This window comes from Buteo buteo, chromosome 6, assembly GCF_964188355.1.
Source record: "Buteo buteo chromosome 6, bButBut1.hap1.1, whole genome shotgun sequence".
Lineage (NCBI taxonomy): Eukaryota > Metazoa > Chordata > Aves > Accipitriformes > Accipitridae > Buteo > Buteo buteo.
The window spans coordinates 19,123,737-19,148,212 of NC_134176.1; the positions used below are offsets into that span (position 1 = coordinate 19,123,737).

At 38.3% G+C, this 24,476-nt stretch overlaps 2 protein-coding genes across 9 annotated transcripts in view; both read left to right on the forward strand.

The window, feature by feature from the left end:
* The window catches only part of RPS6KA5 (ribosomal protein S6 kinase A5), a 95,508-nt gene extending 74,543 nt beyond the window's left edge, over positions 1 to 20,965 (forward strand). For all 5 annotated transcript variants that reach the window (XM_075029979.1, XM_075029980.1, XM_075029981.1 and 2 more), the window contains 4 exons: positions 2,360 to 2,551; positions 3,165 to 3,324; positions 4,338 to 4,501; positions 5,485 to 20,965. In XM_075029979.1, the coding sequence (XP_074886080.1) occupies positions 2,360 to 2,551; positions 3,165 to 3,324; positions 4,338 to 4,501; positions 5,485 to 5,724 (756 nt within the window). In that variant the 3' untranslated portion in view covers positions 5,725 to 20,965. The remainder of the gene's footprint in view (positions 1 to 2,359; positions 2,552 to 3,164; positions 3,325 to 4,337; positions 4,502 to 5,484) is intronic.
* A 1,887-nt stretch (positions 20,966 to 22,852) lies between these two features.
* TTC7B (tetratricopeptide repeat domain 7B) overlaps positions 22,853 to 24,476 on the forward strand; it is a 140,500-nt gene continuing 138,876 nt past the window's right edge. For 3 of the 4 annotated variants that reach the window (XM_075029985.1, XM_075029987.1, XM_075029986.1), the window contains exon 1: positions 22,853 to 23,108. In XM_075029985.1, the coding sequence (XP_074886086.1) occupies positions 22,988 to 23,108 (121 nt within the window). In that variant the 5' untranslated portion in view covers positions 22,853 to 22,987. The remainder of the gene's footprint in view (positions 23,109 to 24,476) is intronic. The other variant, XM_075029988.1, reaches the window with a different exon arrangement.

Here is a 24,476-nt window from a genome sequence, read left to right on the forward strand (position 1 = left end):
GTTTATCTGCTGACATCATCAAGGAAAGAAAACAGCTTTTGAAACAACCCAGAAATCCTTTCTCTTCCCATTCTTGTCATTTAGTCTTATTAACATCTTGAATATAAAGGCCAGATTCTGTAAAGCAGAGCTTCAGCTGCATGGCAAATTAGGCAGTCATCAATTCTACATCATGTTCAAGAACAGAAGTCTGGGAAGTCAAAGTAATGAAGGGTTAGGAAACAGCTTGCAAAAAGCATTGACTCCACAAAGCTGGACTTAACCAGCCTGTCTCCTTCCTGCTTGTTGTTTTGAAAGTTACTATTTTAGGTTCAGAAATGAACTTAGTATGGGATATGCAGGCTTCCCAATATAGATGTGGTTAGTGCACCTTTCTGTAAAAAGATACACAGGAAATTCTGTTGCTTCTCTAACAGTTCCAGTCAGATTTGTTTGATGTTCAACTCTGACATCTAATGTGATACTGATAAGTCTATTTTAAAAAATATGGCTGGTTCCATGTCATGAAGGATGAGGCTTTTTTTAATTGCATGGACTGGTAGACTCTTCTGTTTAAGCAATAGTAATAAGATCACATATATTGCTCTGCAAAATAGAGGAAAAGTACTGGATAGAAAATAGGAAATTTACAGAAATAAAGAGTTTGTGTAGCATATGTGACCATTTGGAGCCTCTCAGTAGAGGATTTGAGGACTGTTTCTGTGAAGTAATCGTTAATCTGTAAACGAGGTTCCAAAGATATTAGAAAAAACATACCAAGGCAGAGATAATGTTTATATATCCTTAAAATATATATGGAATATTGCTTTAAGTGTGGGTTTTTGTGAAACATGCTTTATTTATGTAATCAACAAAGTAGTCTGAACCCAACTTGGGACATTTGGACTGTACCTTTCTGTACATAACCAATTTCCTGTTTGTCTTAAGAAAGGAGGTCTTTTTAAACCAATGTTACTGCAGTTCTTTATTTACTTGTTGGCTATATACCACCACCATAGAAAAAAGATGATTGTACTGATCACCTCTCCTCATTGGATTAATATTTTTGCTCAAATTAGACTTCACTCAGATCCATTTTGCACAACATTTTAATAGGAAAAACTGACTTTTCTGATTGTGCATTAAGCTATTAACAGCAGTATGGAATGCAAAAATACTGTTTTGTAGCAGCTATTCTCTTTTATACATAATGAATGCTCTCAGGTTCTCCTTATTGATCTGCTTGCAGTCTAGCAATCATTCCCCCTCCCCCCCCCTTAATGAGTTTGAAATTAATTACTAGGAGTCATTCACCTTTTGTATTACAAAATTACATAGGGCCATAGTATTTCTAATACTGAGAATTTTTCTGGCATTGCATAGGTTAAACAGCAAAGGCAACAGCAAAATTTTGCTCTCCTCTCTTCTCTCAAAAGTTCAAGGGGGGAGTAGAAATAATTTATAATTCATCTTGGCCTCAGCCAGTTCTCCTAAGGCTTAGCTTCACCCTTGTATCTTTCTTAACAAATATAAATACCCAGGGAAAAGAAGAACAGGTTGTCTTAAATCTTCTTCCAAACTCATAACAACTTCTCTGTCTTCAAGTCCGTGATGCCACATTCCAGTCTGTAAAGCTGGAATTCTCAGGGACTACTGTACCAAAGTTTCTTTACCTTGGTGTAACAAGTAGGACATTGGTTCGAGGTTGGACTGCTCTGTGACCTTCAGTGCTTGAATGCTGTTGGTCCTAGGTCTCTTCCAGAATGCATATCTATATTGACTTTGAGATCCATGCCAGACAGCAGTCGGTACAACTACTGAGATATTGGTGTGCTTTCTAGTCCACCATCCTTTGCTTTCAAATTATTTTTTTGCATTATTGTGCTCCTGGCAATGTGGATTCAGTGTGTTACCACTCAAGGACCAAAGACTAGTCAGTCACAAGACAAGACATGCAAGAAGAGTTCAATGTACAAAAAAGCTGTAATTCGCAACATGCCAGAAGGAAGCAGAAGCTTAAGAAAACTTATTTTTGTTTGAGGAAGAAGGCAGTTCTCCATTTATGTTGATGTCTTTGCTTTTTCTCTTGTCAGTGTTCCCAGAATTATTTTCCCCACTGTTCTCTGCTAAATACCTGTTTTCGTTAATAATCTCAGACAGAACTATCCTGGCTTGCAGGGGGACGGATAAACACATCACATTTTCTTACATCCCAGATTACCGTTATTTCTGTTTTTCCATTTTTTTCCCAGTGTCTCCCAGTTCTCCTTTTCTCTAGGGAAGTTTTCTGTAGTAATAAATGTAGGAAAAAAAATAACTATTAAGTATTCTAACCAATTTTCTACCCAGTGCTGGTATTGATTTTGTCTTTGCTTTTCAGAATTTATTGTTTACGGATGAAACTGATAATTCAGAAATAAAAATAATTGATTTTGGCTTTGCTCGTTTAAAACCACCTGATAATCAGCCTCTTAAGACTCCGTGTTTTACTCTTCATTACGCTGCCCCAGAGCTCTTGAATCACAATGGTTATGACGAATCATGTGATCTGTGGAGTTTGGGGGTCATTTTGGTGAGTGATTGAGGTTTTTAATTGTAGTTTTATTGTATGTATTTACTTTTTGTTAAAATGCAAAGGGCTTGACACAATGTCAGACTTGAATTGGGTAGATGCTGAATTCAAGTAAGGTGAAAATACTGCTGCACAAATAATAGGTTCCAAAGACAGATGTTTTCCAGGGACGGAGATTTTTTTTTCCTAAGCAGTAAATTAAATTCAACATTCCTGGGAATGGAAAAAATACTTGATACAGCCTGGTTATTAAAAAGAGATATTCTTGTTAAGAGATTTTACAGCCATTCATATAATCTTCCTACAGTTTCAATTCAGAGAAGGAATCAGCTTGCATTCTGATTTACTGAAAATTAATTTCACTAGATATAAACTGGGTAGAAACGCCATTATGTTTTGTTTATAACTTTCCGAAACATATGAATGTTGGTTTTTTTTAACAATGACTCCAGAAAAAGTCTTGCGTATTTTAAATTTTCTATAGCCTTGCAGTTATGCTAGTCAAAGTTTTATTGTATAGTGCTGGTGATGCAAACAACGGCACTCCGTATTAGTAATAGGGTTGTCAATAAATGTATTGTGTTTGTTAATACTACTTTTGTTCTCATGACAGTATACAATGCTATCAGGACAGGTACCATTTCAGTCTCAAGACAAAAGTTTAACATGTACCAGTGCATTGGAAATTATGAAGAAAATAAAAAAGGGGGAATTTTCCTTTGAAGGAGAAGCTTGGAAAAATGTTTCTGAAGAAGCTAAAGAGTTAATTCAAGGTATGTATTCACAAATATTTCATGTACCTTATGTTTTTATGTCAAAAGATAAAATTTAGAGAACTGTACAATACTGTGATCAGCATCAGAGTGCCTAACCTGACAGTAGTATCCACAGCTTGAGCTATGTATTGACCCCTAATACAAGTTAGGGGTAAAGGTGGACACATCAGAATGGCCTTACAAATTGCTTGTATGCCTAGCAGGGAGCTTTCTAATGTAGTGAGTTGCTGATAGAAGGTTAGCAGGGTTAGAAGTAACTGAAGAGCTTCAGAAAAAGTGAAGTCACTCTTTTAAAACATATTTAAAAGCAGAGTTTTTCTTTTATGTTATCTTTGCTTTTGTAAAAACACCAGGTTATGAGATAAATGTTTTCAAAGCTGAGCTTTTGCAGAAAATGAATTTATTACTATAATTTTTAACTTGGGCTGTTTTTGAATACGTGTACCAAGACTGCTGTATTTCTGAGCTGCTTCATTCACGTTTGCTATGCTTTGATTCCCCTTAAGCTTTTGAGCATCTAATTATGTTTTCAGCATGAGATAGACACCAGTCTTAATTCTGCTAAGATAGAGTTCTGAATTTCTATAGAAGCAGGCTTGTAAGGAATTTTTCTGCCAAAACGTAGGCATCTCCAGATTCAGACTTCAGTGGATCATGCAGAAAATCTGAGGCTTACTCTCTTGAACTTCATCCTAGACAGGTTTTAAGTGAAGAAATCATTTGGTAGTTTTGAGTTCGTGTGAAAAGAGATGTGAGTTATCAAACAGTTAAATAGCAATTTCTTGTATTTAATGATTCTTCTGGAGAGGATGATATTATAACATTGTGTGAGCCTTATCTAGGATAAATATTGGCATATCTAGGATAAGTATTGGCACATCTAGGATAAATATTGGCATTACTTACTTATCAAAGCAATGCATGAGATTTTTCTTAAAAAATAATTGCATTTTCTATTAAAAGAAGATAAATAGCTCACAATTTAAGAGAATGTAATATATTTCTATTAGGACTTCTAACAGTGGATCCAAACAAAAGAATTAAAATGTCCAGCCTGAGATACAACGAATGGCTTCAGGATGGCAGCCAGCTGTCATCCAACCCTCTAATGACTCCTGATAACTTAGGCTCTTCAGGAGCTGCGGTGCATACATATGTCAAAGCCACTTTTCATGTAAGTTCTAGGAAATCTAACGTTGTGCTAAATTTTGTAATGTGTTAATCTAGAATTTTGTATGTTTTCTCTTAATTAAAAATACGTGTTTGTCCTTATAATTCAGTGATTGCTTATAGCTGCAATTTTTTCCTCAATACCTGGCATCTGTGAGTGAGTACAGGAAAACATGAATGATGAGGCAAGAATAAATTTCTTGAAGACATTTATACTAATGGGGTTTTGGGGACTGAGAGACAGCTGGTCATGAAAAATAGCTATTATAAATACTCTGTTTCTTAGAGAAATCTACTAAAAGGTCTTCAAACTTCTATAAAAAAGAGAAGAAACTTTCTATTTAACTTAAGTAACTGTTTGACTTTTTGTCTTTATGGTTATAAAATTGAGCTAAAATTCCTGGAACTTACTTAGTTCATGTTTTTAATATCACAGATACATTTTTAACGGACTTGCTTGTCTACCATTGCATATTTACTAAAAACATTTGAACTGCAACTGTATTATACAAACATAGTGTTAGTTCTCATGATTCCTTCTACAGAGAATAAACTGAAATTGAGCAGATTTGTGCTGAAATACTTGTAGACGCTTATTACCAAGAAGAGAAAAAGAAAGAAGTTGTTACTTGGAGAGGTCCTGATAATGCAGCATAATTTGGGCTGAAAGAAAAACTGTGGTTTAACTAAGTGTAGTGTCTGAAAATGTAGTCTTAAATAGGTTTAATGCTTAAAAAAAAATACTTCTAAATTAAAAAGAACAAGGAGGGGAAGAGGCCAATTAATAATGTTATGTATGGGCTCTTAAATACATGTAAAGGCTAGTAAAGTTATTGTTACAGCTACAGTAAGAATTAGTAGGGATCTGTCAAGAGATTACAGTTTATCTTATGGCTTACTTACTGTAGAAGATTCATAATAAGCTACAAGCCATAAAATGTCTTAAACCTCTTGAAAAGCTTAGAATTACCTTTTATTTTTAAACAGGCCTTTAACAAGTACAAAAGGGAAGGATTTTGTCTCCAGAATGTTGACAAGGCACCTCTTGCAAAGAGAAGGAAAATGAAAAAAACAAGTACAAGCACAGAGACACGTAGCAGCTCCAGTGAAAGTTCACATTCTTCTTCCTCTCATTCTCATGGTAAAACTACACCTACAAAGACACTGCAGCCAACAAACCCTACAGACAGCAATAACCCAGAAACCATCTTCCAGTTCTCTGACTGAAAAGCAGAGAATATCCTGTCTTGAAGATTTAAGTGGTTATAAACTTGGTAGTACCTATATTGTCTTTTCCCACCCGTCCTCCCTGTGGCTTAAAGACTACAGGAATGTCTGTCGCTTTAAAAATGTATTTCAATCATACCTTTTTAGCTTTGTATTTCAATACATTTCTTTTTAGCATTAAGTTTGGTATCACTGGATATGGTATAATACTATTATACAACCAACATTGCATTCTCTTAGGGCTAAATTACTAGTATGCAGTGAAGCTCGAGGTAAGGAGCTATGCTGCTCGTGGTACAGCTTGGAGGAAGACTGTTTCTCAGTGTCAGAATCTTCCTCCCAGTTTCTTCCCCACTGTTCAAAGAAAGGAAAGCTCCGTAACACACATAGAACTCTTGGATCTTCTGCTTTTACGCAGCTCTGTGAAGAATGTCAATAGAACTTGATTCTTCATGCATGTAAAGAATCATTGGTACAATGCACCAAAGCAGTATAGTACTTCAAGGCCTTTTAAAATTGTGATTACATTCTATCCCATTTATTTGAACTTTAAGAGCAAAATGAAGTGTTATGGAACTCTTAGGTGGTTTTAAAAGGTAACTCCGTATATCTCGTTCTAAACAACTGGGAATATAAGTCTTAGGGGTTTTTTTATTTATTTAATTTTTAAAAAACCGTCTAGGGTAAAAGATGTCTGATAGGGTGAGGTGTCTAGTACTGTGATACAATAATTTTTATTTCTACTTTTTGAAGTTATTAACTTTTAAAATGTTTTACAGATTCTAAAATGTAATGCTATAAGAGAAAGTGAAATTTCATATTGAATGCTTTGGAAAATGGTCACATGTTAAAATATCTATTTCAAGAACTAATTATAATTTATATTTTCTTTTTATATTTACACAATAACTTTAAAATACTAAGATTTTTTTAAAGATGCAAAACCTCCAGTTTCAACGTTTGTTATTATAGGGTCCATACAAAATGTATACCAAGTATTTGAATTTTGCATTATGCAAATATGGCAGTTTAATAGTGACTGTAAAATATTAGAATATATGTTTTCTTTTTTGCACTTTATAACATCAAACGGAGATGTTTTGTAATAAAGTGCACTCAGATCTCTCTTCCTACAAGGTGCTGAGCACTGTTTTACTGGGTTGAATGACCTGAAACCCACCATATTTGGTGGTTGTGGTCATTGAGAAGGAGAATTCTGTACTTTGCAGGAGTGAATCCCTGTATATTACCCACTGTTTTCATTCCTTACTTTAAACTGCGAAGCTCTTTCTATCTTGCTTTTACATTGTATATAACAAATACTAGACCTGGGCACCTTGTGTAGTGTAGATGTTAACAACTTATGCACTGGGAATACTAAAGGGAAATTATATTGAACACTGTGCTTCACAACTTGTTCACTGTGGTGTTCTACAGTGAAGTATTTCCTACTGTGATAGTATAGTATGTACATAACTGTTTGGAATCATAAATGTGACTTACAGAAACATCAGCATAAACTTTTAGATCAGTGTATTTTATAAATTTGTGGAGAGCTCTTTTATTGCTCGTATTCTCAATGACTAGGGGTAACTTAAGTGCAAAAATGACTCCAGTTTTGCAGATGCTTACCGTGTGTAAGTTTCCACTGAAGTCAGAGAGACTCCTTGTGTAAAGTTAATCATATGCCTAAATTTGTGTGAGGGAAGACCAATTGACCAGGGGATTTTGTTAACAGCTTGCTCTATCTTAAAGTAACCTTAATCCAAACCCTATGCAAAAAAGGTTATAGGAATTGTTTATATCAGTGGTTTTATTTATAGAATTATATCAGATATCAGTATTGACAAATACAATACACCCATGTTTACAGGGATTGTGTGTATCAAAACAAGGCTCTGAAGCCCAACATGTTTGTTCTGTGTTCCTTTAATATTAATAATGGCATTCTAAGGTTTTGGAATTGCTCATGTGAAATAGTTTACTACTTTCTTGATGTGAATGTCAACAGTAATTGCAGCATTAATTTCAGGTTGATGTGAATATTGAGATTTGCACTGTTTATGTAGAAATAGTATATTTAAAGATCAGTATATGTGCTAATAACACAACCAATTTTAAGTGGCCGATGTTAAAATATTGAAAAATAATTGTCAATGTAATATATTCAGGTTTGCTTTCTGAATGCTCTCTTTGGAAGTAATCTCAATAGTGAACATGGCTCATTTGTAAAAGAATACTTTCCCTCTCCCCAATAAACTTGCTGTAAATACAATAAACAATCCACCATTAATACTTGTTACGCAGATAGTATAAGTGAACTGGGAGTTTGGAGAACAGGTTGCTTGTAAAGTTTGCGTTTTGAGGAGTTCTTGGAATTTGTTGTCTTCAGGGTGAGGACAACAAAAAGCAGTTTTCTGTTTGATTTCATTTAAGTGTAAGAAACTTGGATACCAGGTAGATTTGGACTATTGTGACTCAGCTGAAATAACTTCTTAAAGTTAGAAACACAGTACAGTTGTGTCCCTGTTGGGAAATTTAAACTGTTGCTTGACAGACTGATGAAACAAAAAGAATGCTTGCACAAGATACTAAATGCTAGAGATAATGGCTGTATTGTCAAAGTTTTTTTCACACAGGTTTTGAGAGACTGTTGTGAGACTAAAATTATTAGAATACATCACTTATATCAAGGACAACTTTTATAGATGAATATTTCTCTGTCCTCTGTGTGCTCTAACAGTAGTTATGAAATAAAAATTTAAAAACAGGGTAATTCTTTTTGGCAGGGGTAAGTACATTTAGGTGTTACCTTGCATTTGCTTTGAACCAGTTACCTGGGGTAGCTGAAATGTTTATCACCTCTCACTTTCTGCTGCCTCCAGGTAACAGAGCTCTTGAGGAGGTGTGTTTGACACTAAGCTGTCTGAATTTTTAGATTAGCATCTTTACATAAACAAGTGCTGATCTTCATTTACATTGATAAAACTAGGTTGCAACCTAGACTCTCAAGAGCAGGTTCACTTCTTGTTCAGATGTCCCTCCAGGAGACTAGTTACTCTTGGCAGAATGATGTTGTCTCAGCTTAATCTGTTGCCTAGCCTGGCACTCTAGGCCATATAAAGACCATGGGCCAAATTTTTCATGCTCGTACCACTATTTCAAATCTGAAGTGTACAAGCCAATCTTCGTTAGTACTATAAATACTTCATATTGCCTTGGTAAAGAGGTGTTAGACTGTAAATTATGTTTATACTCAGATTAAGTTTCCTTCATTCACAGTGCTGCTATGCATCAAGCAACTTTAATGTCTAGTAATGATATCTCTACTGTCAGAAATGTAATGCAGTCAGCAGTATTGTGGGCAGATTTGTTTGAAAAAACAAATTTCTTATCAGTAAAGATTTAAATAACTAGTGTGTTTATTAATCTAATCTTTAAAGTACTCAATATTCTGTAAAGCTATTTATTTGTAATACTTTTAGAAACAGAAATATTTGTAATTAAGAGGTAATTCTGTTAAAGGATTTAGAGGAGTACAAAGGAAGTAACATGACTTACCGTTCCTCTGGCTTAGTAAAACTTCTACACTTTTATATAAGGAAAAGCAGCTGGAATATTTGCTGTTTCTTAATAGAAGGGTCAGTGCATTTGGCATATGCATTGTTTACTGCTACCAAAAAAACTTTATTAAAATGCTTTATTATAAACAGTTTGGGCGGGGGGGGTAACACAAAAATACAGTATTTAATCAGAATGGATTGAGGCTTCAAGTTGGCATTGCTCACATATGTATTTTCTCAGCCTTTTTTGAACAAGGTAACGCTATCTGCACAGCTGTGTTCCCTAGCACTCATCCAGGAACAGAATAATTCTTGGCAGAAAATATTCACAAAATGATGACGTATGTTTATTTGTTGTGATGAAGTGTTGCACAAGTGTCTTACATTTTTAATATGTGCATGTATTACATGCATGTGTGTAGATACATGTTGTATTGCACGTCAAGGCCTCAATTTAAAGTAATAATGCCTTGTTTAAGAGAACCTGTACTTAAAAATGAGTTCTCCACTCACACAGATTCAGAGGACCAGACAAGGGGCTACCACAGAAGAGGAAGAATGTTATGGGAAGTCAGAGATGAGAGGCTACTGGAAAGATGTTTTCAGGGATAAATTTCTCCCCTTGCTGTCTCCATGTGCGTGTAATATTCACTGACACTGAATTGCAAGCTTTCTTGCTGGTTACCCAGCATAAATGCATTTCATAACTCTGCAGGTCTATGACTATGGGTGTCTGTGCCTATACACGTGTGTATCTTCATATGACATTTTGATCTTCAGTTGGAATTTTTAGTAATTTCTCAAGTATCATTCCAGGTGTTTTTTCCCAAGTTGGTCTTCATTCTTTTCCCCCATATATGACAGTCTTTCTCAGCACCGATTTTTACATTGTGAAACATGACATTGCCTTCCTTCAGTTGAGATAGTTGACTGAATATTCTGGATTGAGAGAACAGGAAATAACGTGGCCGTTTCTGCTGTAAAGAGGTAAAAGTACCTTGATCTTTGTCTACCTGTGAGAAACACTTCTCGGTTTGCTCTTTTGACCCACAGGCCACTGGATGCTATAAAAAATAAGAAATGCAGAACTGTTGGCTACCTCTGGCCTGCCATCCCATATTTTTATATATCACTCATTGGATAGATTCTGGATGTTCAGAACACCTATGTAGAAAATAAAACTTGGGATGATTCCTGTAGTCTGCACTAGTAAATAAAGTGATGCGTTCAATTAAATAGCCCAGCTGGAGCAGTCTTTGTTTGTTGTGCCCAGAAGCAGCAAGAGCAGAGAAATGTAAGACATCTGCAATAATGTAAAGTCGAAGAAAACCCATGTATTTTGACAGCCTTCATGTTCTGTGTGATAGGGAAGTCTGCAGCTGCCTGGGAATCAGTGGTAAGTGTTTAGGTAGGTGAGATGGTATGAGCTGGTCTGACAGCTTAGTGTCACCCACAGGGCCATTCCTGATCCTTTCTTCTGGCCACATGCTCTACCCTTTTTTTGGTTCTAGTGTTTGTATCACTTAGCCAGCAGACAGGGAAATAGAAGTGTTATACTAACTTGGTTAAGGTATTTTGGTTAACACTGGATTAATTGATTTGATAGTTAATCCAAAGTAAAAGTAGTAATGAAGCATTGTAAAACCTAATACACTTTAATGCTATGATTTTTGAAAACTAATACTTTATTCAGAGGTAGAAAGGAATTCATACTGTTCACACATAAAATCGCTTTTTAAAATTGGCAACCAATCTGACTGTATTCACAAAATTCATGCAGAAGTCTGCTAACTTCCTTTGAAATGCCAACAATAAAGCAGAGAAAAACAGAACTCTCTAATTGCTCAGAAACCTATCACAGATGAAACTGCAAACTGATTGCAAACTTCCTACATTTTTCTTAATACAAAGATAATTTTTCTTTGTCAACAAATCAAGCTTCAGATCTTAAAATTGGCATCTCATTTATGTTCGTCTGATTTTCCTTGTGTTTTTTTTTAAATATGTAGTTGTCTTAGTATGATTGTGACCAAAGGTTTATTTTCATAAGCAAGAGAAAATCTAAGGATTTAGGCTAAGGCCTTTTGAATAACCAAAAGAAGTCTGCTGGGAAAGGTAATCACCGTCTTTAGCTAGTTTAGTTCAAAATATACATATATATTACTGATATTCACTGATAGAACTACATAGAACCAAGTACATGTTATATCAGTTATGGGTGTGATTTTGTGTGACACATTCAGCTATGCTAAAAAAGCTTTTAAGTGTAAACTAGTCTTTGGAATTACAGCGAAGTGAGAAGAAAGGAGGGGAAATTGTATTTAAAGATGATGCAAAGAGGGGACAATGCTCAAGGTTTGTCTCCAAGCTACGCTGACAGAGGTGATTAGGTGATAGTATCATTGTATTGTGTGTAGAAGCTTACTCATAATGGTCTGTATCCTTTTTTCCTTTAAAATCAATATGCAGTGGAGAAGAGAAAGTAATTAATTCACAAAAGCAGCAAGTACCTCAAAGCTTTTCTCAGATGTCTCCTTAATGAGTTCTCATCCTTTAAATATATAGCTCAGCTGTACGTAATAGTCACTCTGCTGAAGCTATGCCTGCTTCAGGGAACAGGATCCCACTGTCTGGTGATGTGTTTGTTGTTCGTTGTACAGTGGTTGTACAAATTAGAACTCGAGGTGCTATATCCCTGCTGCTTTTAAGTACAAGTGTTAGTATTATTCTACTTAATATGTATCACCATGTCAGTCCATCTGTATGTAGCCCTGGCAGGTCACTTAGTTCAATTTTAAAGCTGTCAGATTAAAAGGAAAACTTGAGATCTACTTGAACAGCAAAGTGAGAGCAGGCCTTTAATCTTAGCCTGCATCTGGATTACAAAAATGAGTAAAAGCTTGGCATTGGCTTTCAACCTTGACAGTCTTAAGATGCTACTGCAGCAAATTTTGATGCTTACAGATACCCTTAATATACTGATCTCTTTTACATGTAGAGAAAGAAACTTGCAAAATTATTTCCTGTCAGAAAAAGCTCTTTTGCTAGAGTCCCAGTAGAAGAGATCATCCGTAATTTCTACCTTTACCTCTGAAGCTGTAAAGGCAAGAAATGAATTGGTGACAGATTCTGACAGTTGGTTATAAAGGAGCAGGCTGTGTTAATTTGCAGTAAGTAGAACAGGGTGTGCTATTTCTTTCATCAGTGTGGGCAGGGAGGGGGGAAAGGGGAAGGAATGAGAAGGGAATGCTGAGTGCTTTGCCTCACCATAATGTACAGGACATTCTGGTTGCACAGCATTGCTTTTGAAGAAGCAATGTCTCCATGTTTAACTTAAGATCTTTAAAAAAAAACACAAAACACCAAACATTTACCTGTCAACTTTTTGCTTAGAGGGAAATGCTGCCATTTTCAAGTGGTAAAGGCAGCAACATGGACATTGATTTCCTTAACTCACTATATGCTAGCTACCAACAGATTACAGTGAAGTTTTCTTTCTGACAAGTATGCATTTCTCTAAAATTCTTAGTCATGTCAAGAAAGCGCGAAATCTTGTGGTAGGAGCTTACCAAAAGGAAGATAAGTAATTGCAGTGGTTTATTTTACCCAATATCCTGATATTCAGAAAATGAATGAGGATAGGGTTCTGATTTTGGATGTGGAAAAGCACTAGAAGAGAGGATCATTTTGTGAATGCAGTGGTGGAAGAAATAGAAGAAAGCTGTTTTCTGGAAGACTGCTCAGAACTCATCGAAGATTTGCAGAACCAGATGTCAGCTGAATGCTCCCGTCTCTAGAGCTGTTGAAGCCTAACCATGCTGGTCTGGAGGATGGTAAGCCCAATGTTGTTGCCCAATCCTGTCAGCCACAGGTTTGTGAAAGTCTGTTGTTGGAGCTTCTGTCTTGGAGGTACTTCCCCTTATTTGTAGGTGTTGCTAACCACCAGGGAATGAACAGTGTTTGGCAAATCAGGTTCTTTAGCTGTGTTGGAATGATAACTGTAATGAAGGTTTTGACCTTCAATCCCATTTTCTTCTCCAGGCAATGGTATTCAGAAATAGGAAGAGATTTTTTTGTTGCCCTAAATTGTGTGGTTAACCACTGTGGTGGCTTCAAAGTTAATGCAAAGCAATCTGGAGAAGTACATTATGTCATTATGAACAAGTCAACCTTGGTTTCCCTTAGGAGAGATTCTTGCCAGAGCTGTGAACAGCACAGAGCAGCAGCACAGGGATTCCCCTTGGATAGCTAGTGGTCTGCGTGTCCATTGTTCTTCCAACTCTGGAAGTTGTGCCGGGAGCTCTTCTCACAGAAGAGTTTTAAAAAAATAAGCTCAACATCTGAATGCTAGGCAGATGATACTTGGGTGAAGGCAGTTTTGTAGGTAATAACCAAGGATGTTTATTGGCTGTTGCATTATGCACAACTTTTACGGAAGTAGGGAGAAGTATCTGAACAAGTCTCTAAGACAGACTGATAGTATTTGAGCTATTGCTGATCTCCAGCACTGTCAGGAACTTGTTTTTGGAGAAAAATGTGTTAAAATGCCTATATGTTTAAGTCCTATGGTGTAATGCTATCCGTATACCTAAAGAATCCCACATTCTTCTAGCGTAATTTGGTTTAAGTAGGTTATGCAGGTTTTGTTTGTGGTTGTTTTTTTAAAATTATTATTATTTATTTTTACTCCCCATATTGTAGACATAGTTCTGCTCCTTTCCTGAGCTTTCTATGTTAACCCTTTTATCTCTTTGATTTCTCTAGTCTTTCTGCTTGTCCTGAAAGGCAATGCATGGATCTTTCTGCCCAAAAACTCCTGCAGAGTCAGATGTCCAATACATAGAAGGAATAAAAATAAGAAGGAATGCTATGCAAAAAACCCTTCCCTTTATCAGAAGTGTAGAAATACCTAGCTTAAATACACTGGTCAATGAATAGGTATTTTACTCTTCACGCAACCGTTACATTTTATAAATGGAATGAATAGTGTTAGAAGTACACAAAGAACAGTTTTAAAAATACAAAAAAAAAAAGTTGGTTTTTTTTTTTTGAGAATGAGTGCAAACCAAAAGGTACAAACTCAAATAGCACTTTGAGACTTGGATCTAAACATACTCTGAATGGTGTCAGATCTGGCTGGCTGATTTGCCTTTTACACTTTGAAGTAGGGTTAGGTCAGAAGCATGCAGGAGAAGTCTGCATTGTCCTACAGATGTGAAACTCAGATTTTCAAGAACCTGTACTTGGACCTAGCAGGAGCACTAAGAGGCTGAAAGCTGGCAGTTATTCCCCAGAAACTTTGCTCATGAATCATCTTTGTGAACTGAAGATGTATAAAGCCCACAGAATGATAGTTCATATCCATCCCCAACCAACTGTAGTAACAGTAACATTATTGCTTTCTGCTTTAGTTTTTATCAAGCAGCTAAAAAAAGTACGTATGTTCTGTTGTTACCTGGTCTCTGCTGATTGGTAGAATGATCTCCAGGGCAGTGAAGCAGACTGGAAATGATCTGTTCTGTGGTTTCAGGCAAATGCTAGACCTTTTGGAGACTACTTTGATCATGGTAACTATTTTTTAAATAAGCTGTGGTTCAGTCCTAATCTTCCCTGGAAATATCTAGCTCAACTTTTCATAGAAAGGAGCTATGACATAGTGGAGTACGTGAAGGGGAAAAATGTTGATTTCTGAAGACTCTTGGAAGACACAAGCAGAATTCGTCTTTCTGCCAACAAGACCAAGTGTTAGGCAATAGAATTCTGAAAGGTTGAGTAGGGCCAGATAAAGTAAGTTGCAGCATGCAAAGCCAAGTGGATATTGCAAAAACATAAGAGATGTCTTAGTGAGTCAAACCAATGAGACCAGAAATTCATGCAGCATTAAAGGTGCAGGCATGCCATGGTTTACAGAGTGGCAGAATGGTGCCCGCTGCTTTGTTCTCAGTAGCCTTCCTGGTGATGCCTGGTGTTTTGTGGGCTGCCACTGCACAATGCAGCAAGGATTTCAGGGAATTGTCTGTGATGTCCTATCTGACATCCTGTGTAGAGCAGGTATCAAATGTAAATCAGTCTTCTGTAGAGCAAATAACTTGTGTTTGATCAATTCATGTTACCTGAAAAGCATCCAGTCTTGTTTTGGAGCCATCAAGACTTGAAGAATCCACTGCCTCTTTGGTATTTGACCAAATAGTTAATTATCCTGATAGCTTTTAAAAAAGATAGAATTCCTTACATATATTTATTTGTCACAGGTCTCCAACTTTGTGTTCTTATTTTATTTTCTCTATTAATCTATTTGTAAATGCTGTTTTCTTTACATGAAGTTTAATTTCCAAAACATAAAGCCAGTATTTTGTTTGTTCTGCCAGTTATTATAGCAGAGATAGACGGTTGATTGGCTGGATGTCTTAACCCATATTTGTTGTGCAGAAATAACAGCTAGCACTCTGTTACTGGGTCCACATTTTGCCAGTTCTTAGTGTTTCCATGCAATTGGAGTGCAGGTCTCTTGGAATTTGCCCCAGCTGATCCTAGGAAGTCTCCTCTTGCTGCTAAGGACCTTGCTTTTGGAACATCATAATGTAACCTTGTATGCAACTTTCCAGGTTTTTCTCTTAGGGTCACATCAGGCTAGGCAGGCTATACTCTGCCACTGACTTCTGCGTTCATTTGCCATGTAAGCACAAGCCCAGTGTCCTCACGATGCCCCTGACATTCCATGAGCTATTCAGAGGGATGTGATGAGATGGAAGGGGGCAACCCTTTGTTTTAGGACTTTTGTGTACTAATTCTGGATCAACTGATTTTTAAGACTTCTCTCCAGTTATTAATATCATTGAAAAAAAACTAATTTAAATGCATGATTTTCATTCTTTCCAAAGAGAGAACAAAAGTAGTTGCTGAACACTCATTTATCTATATCACAAACATTTTTGTTACCTCTAGATAGTAATAAACTGATGAGGTTGCTAGAATTTTTTCATTATCTTTATCCTCAGCAACTCCTGATCTCTGTGGATTCCTCTGATTTATTTCGGTTTTTTTACCCGTTTGTCATAGTACTTCCAGCATAGAGCAATTTCTATTAATGTTTTAAGCCGTAGCCTGCAGGTTTAGAAACTTTCAGAAATTATTTGTAATTTTCGACTCCCTCTGGTGGTCTGGCAATGTAGTTGGCAAGTTTAACTGCTAATACTGACGGCAACAAGGAAAACGTTTGAATGCAGTATGACACTGTAGATGCTTCGAATTTAATCATCGTTGTTTGTCCCAGATGCATTTAAATAGCAGTGGGGAAAATAATGATGTTTATTAATAATAAAAATAATTTTTATTACCAATGAATAGCTAGGAACATTGCAAAAAAAAAAAAAGGGGGGGGAATGAAAATTCAAAGCATTTCTTCTATGTAACAATTGAATTTATTTGAAGGGATTGAATTTAGGAACCAAAGAAGAGATGTAACTCAACTGCTGCACTCAGTAAATTCAATGTGAGAAACACTTGTTCTTCATCTCTTAAGTGGTCACAGAAGTGCAGTTTGAAACAGCGATTATGTGAAGACAGTGATTCCTGTGTAGACAGAAACTGACCTGGGAATAAAACCTGAGTATGATTTTAGCCAATAATGTAATGAAATCAAACAATGTACTACAGAGAGAAGAGCTGCCACTATTGATTTGCTAGCTGAAGAGACTTTACTCAGATTTGAGAAGAGGTTCATATTTATTAAAAAATAGTTTTCTAATTTCCTAACATGTAATAGGTATCTTATTTTTACCCTTAAGAAATAGTTAAAAGTGGTACATGGCTTATTTTCTGTGCTGGATAGAACAAAAGGAACTGAAAAGCAGTGGGTTAATTAAAGTGTAAGAAGCTTGCATCTTTCTAAAAATACATAACTACTGTTTTTTAAAATCCAGAATAGTTCTATTCTGGACACTTTTTCCATAAATGCATCAAAAGAATAGGAAAATGTCTTTGCCACTGAGGTTCAATTTGTCTAGAAAGATATTTTTTTTTAAGTTCAAGTGAGATGTTAAGCTACAATCTGGATCACATCTAGAATTTAGCTGTACTGTGTTTATCAGTTTTGTTACTGTGCAAAGACAGTGTGGAGACTCTCTTTACCTGCTGCCCTATGAGCATCACTGTGTGGGAAAATTTGAAATACAGCAGGAAAGAGGCTTGCTGTGAGAGTAACACAATGGAATAGCCATGATTAGACCTTTCCTTGGCTCTTCCCTGAACTTAAAAGTAGCCAAAACATTTATTTGAAATCCTTAGACCTTTGAACAAGGCTGAAAAGTTTTACACTGGCACAATAAATGTGAGAAACAGCAAACTATGGTATTTTTCTTCCCATTTTGCTTCCTGTTAGTTACTACATGTTAATATAGGATAACAACTTTACTGGCAATACAGCTTTGTAAAAATACAGTTGTGGAACAAGTAGCAATTCAGATATAAATACTCACATCTATTCAGCTTATAAACACCAGTGAAGTGCTTTTCTGGGAGGTGACATTTTTTTCATGGTGTGGTTTTGGTTGGCTTTGGGGGTTTTTTGTATGTGTAAATTTATGCATTTGTGATGCAGAGGATGTTTCCAGAAACAGTATGACAGGTTTAAAATGCAGTATGAAATGTTGGTTGAAACAATATGATTTTAATATGTATTGCCAGTTGAGTGATACTCTTTGTTGCCCTTTCATTGGCAATGCCAGTTCCTGTTTAGCGTGAATGGGCTTGGAAAGGATCTCTTTTTGGAGTCTGACTTTTTATCTTTTACAGAACAATTAGTAATTAAACTTCAGATTCAGCCTATCAATAGCAATGACTGTTAGTACTGTCATTTATTAAACACTAAGAATTAACATCAAGGGATTTCATAGAGTAGTGAAAAATAAGTATTTGCCTCATTTTACAGGCATACATTCCTTTTTAAGTATCAATTGTACTGTCCATTATTTGACAAGTACAGTATGAATTGAATCAGTTTGAAAGCAACAAACTACAAAATCAGAAGTCCATTGTGAAGAAAAAAAAAATGCTTTCCAGGTTCCTAGGTTTTCCTGAATTGTTTTGTGTGTGATTTTAACTTTCAAACAGCAGTAAGGACTTACTGGTTTACAAAAATAACGTACATTCACTGATGCAACTATTTTATCTTTAAGAAAATAAACTCATCTAAGTACAAAACCTTGAAATGTTGAAGTATTTTGATAAAGCATATTTCACTTATGTGACTGTTCCTTTCTATGAGGTGGGGTTGGCAGGTTTTATAATGTGCATGTCATCAAACTGTTGATTTTGCGGATGCTGTTCAGTCTCACTTCCCTTTAAATGGCATTTTGATACTCTCAGAAGGGAACCAAGTGTCACTGTGAAATTATTTTCTCTAACAATTTTCATATGGTCTGTTCTAAATTTCATAGAGATTACTGGCTTCAGTAGGAATGGAGAACTCCGCAGTTACCTCGTTTCACTAACAGTGTTATGCTAACTTTAAAAAGTTAGAAGCAAAAATTTTTCTGGAATCTATAATGCTTATGAGTTGTGCTCTTCACTGTAGAGAAATTACTTCTCACATTAATGCATTTTGGCCTGAAAATTTTTGCACTTCACATTTGAGAAAATGGCAGACAGTAGTAGGAGTTGAATACAATTGCTTTAAAATACAAATAATATTTGAATTGCATCTGTGATCACTTGCAATAGAATACATTTAACATCTTAATAGACATTAAAATGTTGATTTGAATTGAAAGATAAGAAATTGGTAAAATAAGGATTTGTGCTGAGGAAAAGCTTCTTTTTAATACTGACTTTTAAATTCTGTTTTACACTTTGTGGAGATAAAATAAGGACTTTCGTGCTATCTTCTGTAACATATTTCCCTCAAAATCCTTGTCTTTCTTGCTATAGAAGCTCTGAGGAAGAAAATAGTTTTAATAATCTGCACTTTTATTAGCAGTTTCAGACAAACTCTACTTGGAAAAAAAACCAAACCACTGGTCAGTGTGCCAGACTAAAATCAGAGCAGTAGGTAAACTTGCATATTAAACACTTTTTCTGTAAATAGTGAAACAATACTTGCCATTAACCATTGATAGCCTTTCACACAAATTGGATGTTAAGCTTTGACTAGTCTGTTCTCTCAAGGGCCTCCATACCAGTGAGCTGACTTCAGCAAAGGTGTCATGAAAATACTGTTTTAAACTTTTTTTTTTTTTAAAAGAATAAAGGAAAGCTAGAACAAAGGTGAGGTTTGGTTCTTCCCTTGCCACTTCAGCAGTGAATAGTATTTGCCTAAGAAGCCAGAAACTCAGTCTAGAATAAAACCCAGTGATCTTGTAAGTTTGATTGCATTTTTTTTTCTCATGTGACTTCCTAGCATTCTATTTGAATATGTTACCTTTAAAAATGCAAGTACTTTTTAAATTGGTTTTTCTGATTCCTTGTTATAGAATGTTTAATATCTTAGTAGAGATGTTACCTAATTTAAGTCAGTTTATATTCTCTATAACTCTTACATTTTTACAAATTTAAAGCCCCATCACTTCTATTTCTCATACATTTTTACAAATTTAAACCCCCATCACTTTTGTTTCTCATAGTTATGTATGGAGTACTAGTGCAGGAAACCTCTTGATCAGGTTTACTTTCAGGTTACCAGAGGTATCAGAGTACCATATCAGTGTGTTGCTGTGTACTGAAAGTTCCTGTTTCTTCATACCAAGCTCATGAAATTGCACTGAACAATCCATTATTTCTCTTATCGCCCTGTGTTTGGGGGAATTGGAATGTAAGAGATTGCATAAGGCAAAATGGTTGACCAATACATCTTAGTTACTTTTCCTGCATTTTAATTTTCCTTTGTTTTCAGAAACAAGGTATCTCTCTATGTCTTCTTGCTAACCAGCTACCTCACTGTACAAGCGGACTTCCTATTTCTAGTGAAGTGCATGTATGCTTCAGTCTGTGCCAACAGTTTACTAAATGGGCCATTTCCAGAAACACTTTGTTTCAGTTTGAAAAAATAAATGGCAATTGACAAAATATGCAGGATCACCCTTCTTTTCTATAACACTTCCATGCTATTCATTCCAGATCCATTATTGTATACAGTTATGGGTCATTGGCAATGGAATCTCATCAGAGCAGTCTTAGGTATATGGAAGTTTCATTAATATTAAAGCAGATTTCCTAATTGTTCCAATGCATTTCAAAATATACTAATTACTTTTGCATAGATGTCTCACTTCATAAATAGTAGCTGTTGAGATAATAAGCCTGGTGAACTGTTATGTAAATATTTTAAGTATTTTGCTAGTTGCTTTTACTGAAATGATGTGATCAGTGCTAACAAAATGTGTTAAAATTGTGAATAAATATGAATAATCTTCATAAGCAAATTAAGTCTTTTCAAAATTTGAAATTTTAGTTTTCATATTGTTATGTGTAAAAGAACTAATAGTTATGATATCAAAGATTTTGAATTTTCATTCCTTTTCTGCCTCATTTTTAATTCAATTGTCTTATCTCTCCAGTAAAACACCAAGCTATAATCAGTTTAATGTCCTCTGGATCTTGTGAAACCTCACGTAAGCAAAAATGCTTTATCACGTATTTTTTCTTTTGCTTTTGTTACAGTATTAAATCTTCTTTCCACTCCTGCAGGACTCCATTGTATTTCTTTAAACACTGTTATGTTCTGCTACTGTTTCTATTTCACTTTTTAAAATGTGAAGTATACTTTTTTTGAAATTGGACTGTAACTTGAAAGTGCTGTAACAGCAGCTTGATAAAAAGGCAGATTACAGTATCTGAACTTTGTGCTATTATGCTTTCAATAGCACTGGGAATGAAAAGTAAATTAGTTGAAACACTGAGAAAGACATCTGATACCTGTCATAGAGTTGCAGTAGCTGTGATGTTCTAAGGATAGAAGCAAAGCAAGGTTTGTAGCAAGTGGATGTTTATTACATTGAGGGTACAGCTGGGGAACACACGGACAAGATTTGACTGATGTATTTATATAACAGCACGTAAAGGTGACTGGTGATAGTATTGTTCCCCAAGAATTTGGGGATTCACAGGTCCGGATTCACAGGGTTTGGGGAATAAGATACATTGTTCTTAACAGTTATGAAAGAATGATTGACCTGTCTCAGGCTAGTAATGTTATGTTTGCCTAAATTTGACTTCTGAGTTTGTGATCTTGACGTTTCTGAAGACTGAGACTAAAACATGCTAGATCCAGAAGAGTGCAATGTATGTAAGAGCAATAATAGCATCCATCCTGTATTTTGAATCTTCAAACCAGCAGACAGATACTCATCCGCACAAACTCAACCAGATACCTATGGGTCTCACTGACTTCTCCTTTCTGGGGATAAAGAGAACTAATTGTACAAGTCTGCCCTATAACCCTAGGATATGGAGCAAAACATTTTAATTACTTAAATTCATATTGTGTCTCATGTAGCAGATTACACTGCATCTCTGCAAAACCTGTTCTGTCAATGGGACGTATCCTTATTTTGGGAAAAGTAAATAGCGATTTGCGAGATTTTTCTCCAATGCAGTCTTGGTCTTTTTGCTACATTTTTCAGTGAAAATCAGTCATGGCGGTTGTTTTCTGAGGTGTTTGTGGTACTGGTGTGTCACATAGGCGTGAGGTAGCATTTGACAAAGATACATGGTATTTATTGAAATCGTTTCAGCTGGTATTTTTATTCCACCCAACTGTTGGAAATGCATTTTTTTTCTCAAAACACAGAGCATAAACTACGTACAGTGCAGATCTTTGTTACACAGGCACTGCTCTACTATCTGCTGTTTAACTAAGGAGCAAGGGCGTACTGCGCTGGTGGGCCACGCCGGGGCCTGCCTTCCGCTGGGACCAGGTGTGAAAGAGCGTGTCGCTCAATGAGGCCGCGGAGAAGGCGTGGTGTGAGGGATGTGGATGGAGAGGAGGAAAAGCAGAATGCCTTCAAATGGATTAAAACCCTAGCGAGGGTGGGGATGAGCGGTTTCAAGGTGGGGGAAGGGGGGTGACCATTAACGGGCGGGAACTGATTTTGTGTTGCGTTTTGTGGAAGTGGAAACGTATAGCAGACGGGGGGGTGATGGTGCGTATTCATCATTAGCCTGTGGAAGGATGAGATGATGAAATGAATTCCGCCCCCCCCCCCCCCCCCCCGCCCCCTTCTTCCCGTACGTAATTAGGCCAATCGTTTTAAAAGAGCGGTTCCTGCCGGTGGCCGCGGGAGCCCGGCTCTACCGGCCCGGCTACCAGCGGCACCTTCAGCGGCGCGGCTGCCTCCCTCCCTCCCCTCGGGCTGTCAGGGCAGTGGCGGCAGCGCCCGCCCCTTGCCGACCGACCGACCGACCGGCGGGCGGGGCGGGGCGGGGCCGCCGCGCGCCGCCCGGCCCGCGCTCCCCGGGAGGGCTCCGGGCCGCCCCCGACGCCTGGCCCCGCCCCGCCCCGCGCAGCGCTGCGCTGCCCGCCGCTGCCCGGCAGGTGGCGCCACTCGCGCCGCTCGGCCGCCAGCGCGGCGCGGGCCGCAGCCCTTCAAGTTCCGCCGCTGCCGGCGCCCGGTGCCGCCGTCGTCCTTTCCCCGCCTTCCCCTTCCCGCCGCCCCGGCCCCTTCGCCCGCCGGGGCCCATCGGCCCGGCCCGGCCCGGCCCTGGCCATGGCCACCAAGAAGGCGGGGTCGCGGCTGGAGACGGAGATCGAGCGGTGCCGCTCGGAGTGCCAGTGGGAGCGGATCCCCGAGCTCGTCAAGCAGCTCTCGGCCAAGCTCATCGCTAACGGTGCGGCGCGGGGCGGGAGGCGGCAGGCCGCGGCGGAGGGCCGGCGGGGGGGCGGCCGGCGGGGCTCCCGGGCCCGGCAGGTGCAGCCGGGCGGGCCGGCGCGAGGGGCCTGCGGGCCGCCCGGCGGCGCCCGGGGGAGGCGGCGGCGCCCGGGGAGGCGGCGGTGCGCGGGGGCCGCCGGAGGGGCGGGGAGCGGGTCGGGGCGGCCCCGCGGAGCAGGAGCCCTGCGGAGCAGGAGCCCCGCGGAGGGCGGCGGGGAGGCGGGTGCCGCCGAGGCCCTGACCCCGGCGTGCGGGCGGTGAGCTGGGGCGCTCCCCTCGAGTCCGAGGCAGGCCGCCTTTCGCCGCGCCCCGCCGGCAGCCGGGCCCTGTGGGTGCGCGTCCCGAACTGCTGAGCGGTCTGATGGCTTGTCGTGAGCGCGGCGGTTCCGCAGGCACGCATGCTGACGGTGTGCATAAAGCCGTAAACGTCCTTTCGCCTTCTGCGCGCAGCCGGCGCCTATCTGCACGCAGCCGTGTGGTACGACGGCGTCTGTCCCTTTTCTCGAAAACGCGCCTCTGCGATATAGCGCAGCTTCATTTATTTTCTCATAAAACCTGAATGGTTTGCTTGGTTTCTTATGTCACAAACTTTTAAACGTGTAGCTGAAGGAGGTGAAAAGCGGTGCTTGGTTCTGAGATATGGAAGTGCCTCATGAACAAGGGAGACGCAAGTTCTTTTCACTGGCATGGATGCCTTCATCCTGCGTGTGAGAAAAGATAGGGGGATAGTGCCCGCCTCTTGGCTGGCTCATCTGCTTGAGGTGGACCTGGAGGTATTTTTAGAGAGAAATCAAGCCTGCAGAGACAGAACTTGGGGTGAATTCGCAAGTGATCAGTTAACACAGAGAGAGGATGAGGCGTAAGGTTGGTGTCACGGGGAGTGCGTTGCAAAGGCAGTGATAGCTTTACACGTTTTGGCAGGGAAGAAAACTGCATGATTCAGGTCTATAGGAATAGAAATAGAAGAAGAAAAGCCAGAATCAAAGTAAAGAGAGACAATTTAAGAGTAGATGTACCCACACAGATAACCTTCCATGTGTTGGCTTTAAGAACAGCTGGGTGATGATCCTGAAACACACTGATATTATACTAACTAAAAATAAACACAAGTAAAAAGGTGGAAGGTATTAAGTTTAGTTTGAGGACATGCTTCATTGAGTTACCGACTATGAACTAGTTAGAGATCAGTTCAAGCAAAGGCAAATGTTTTTTGGCTGTCTGTTGAGAAACACGATCTTCATAGTTTTAAGATGTACTAAGGTATTTCAGACAGGTAGGGAGAGCTAGGTAGATGATGTTATTGACAGTTTGACTTAAATTTCTCTTG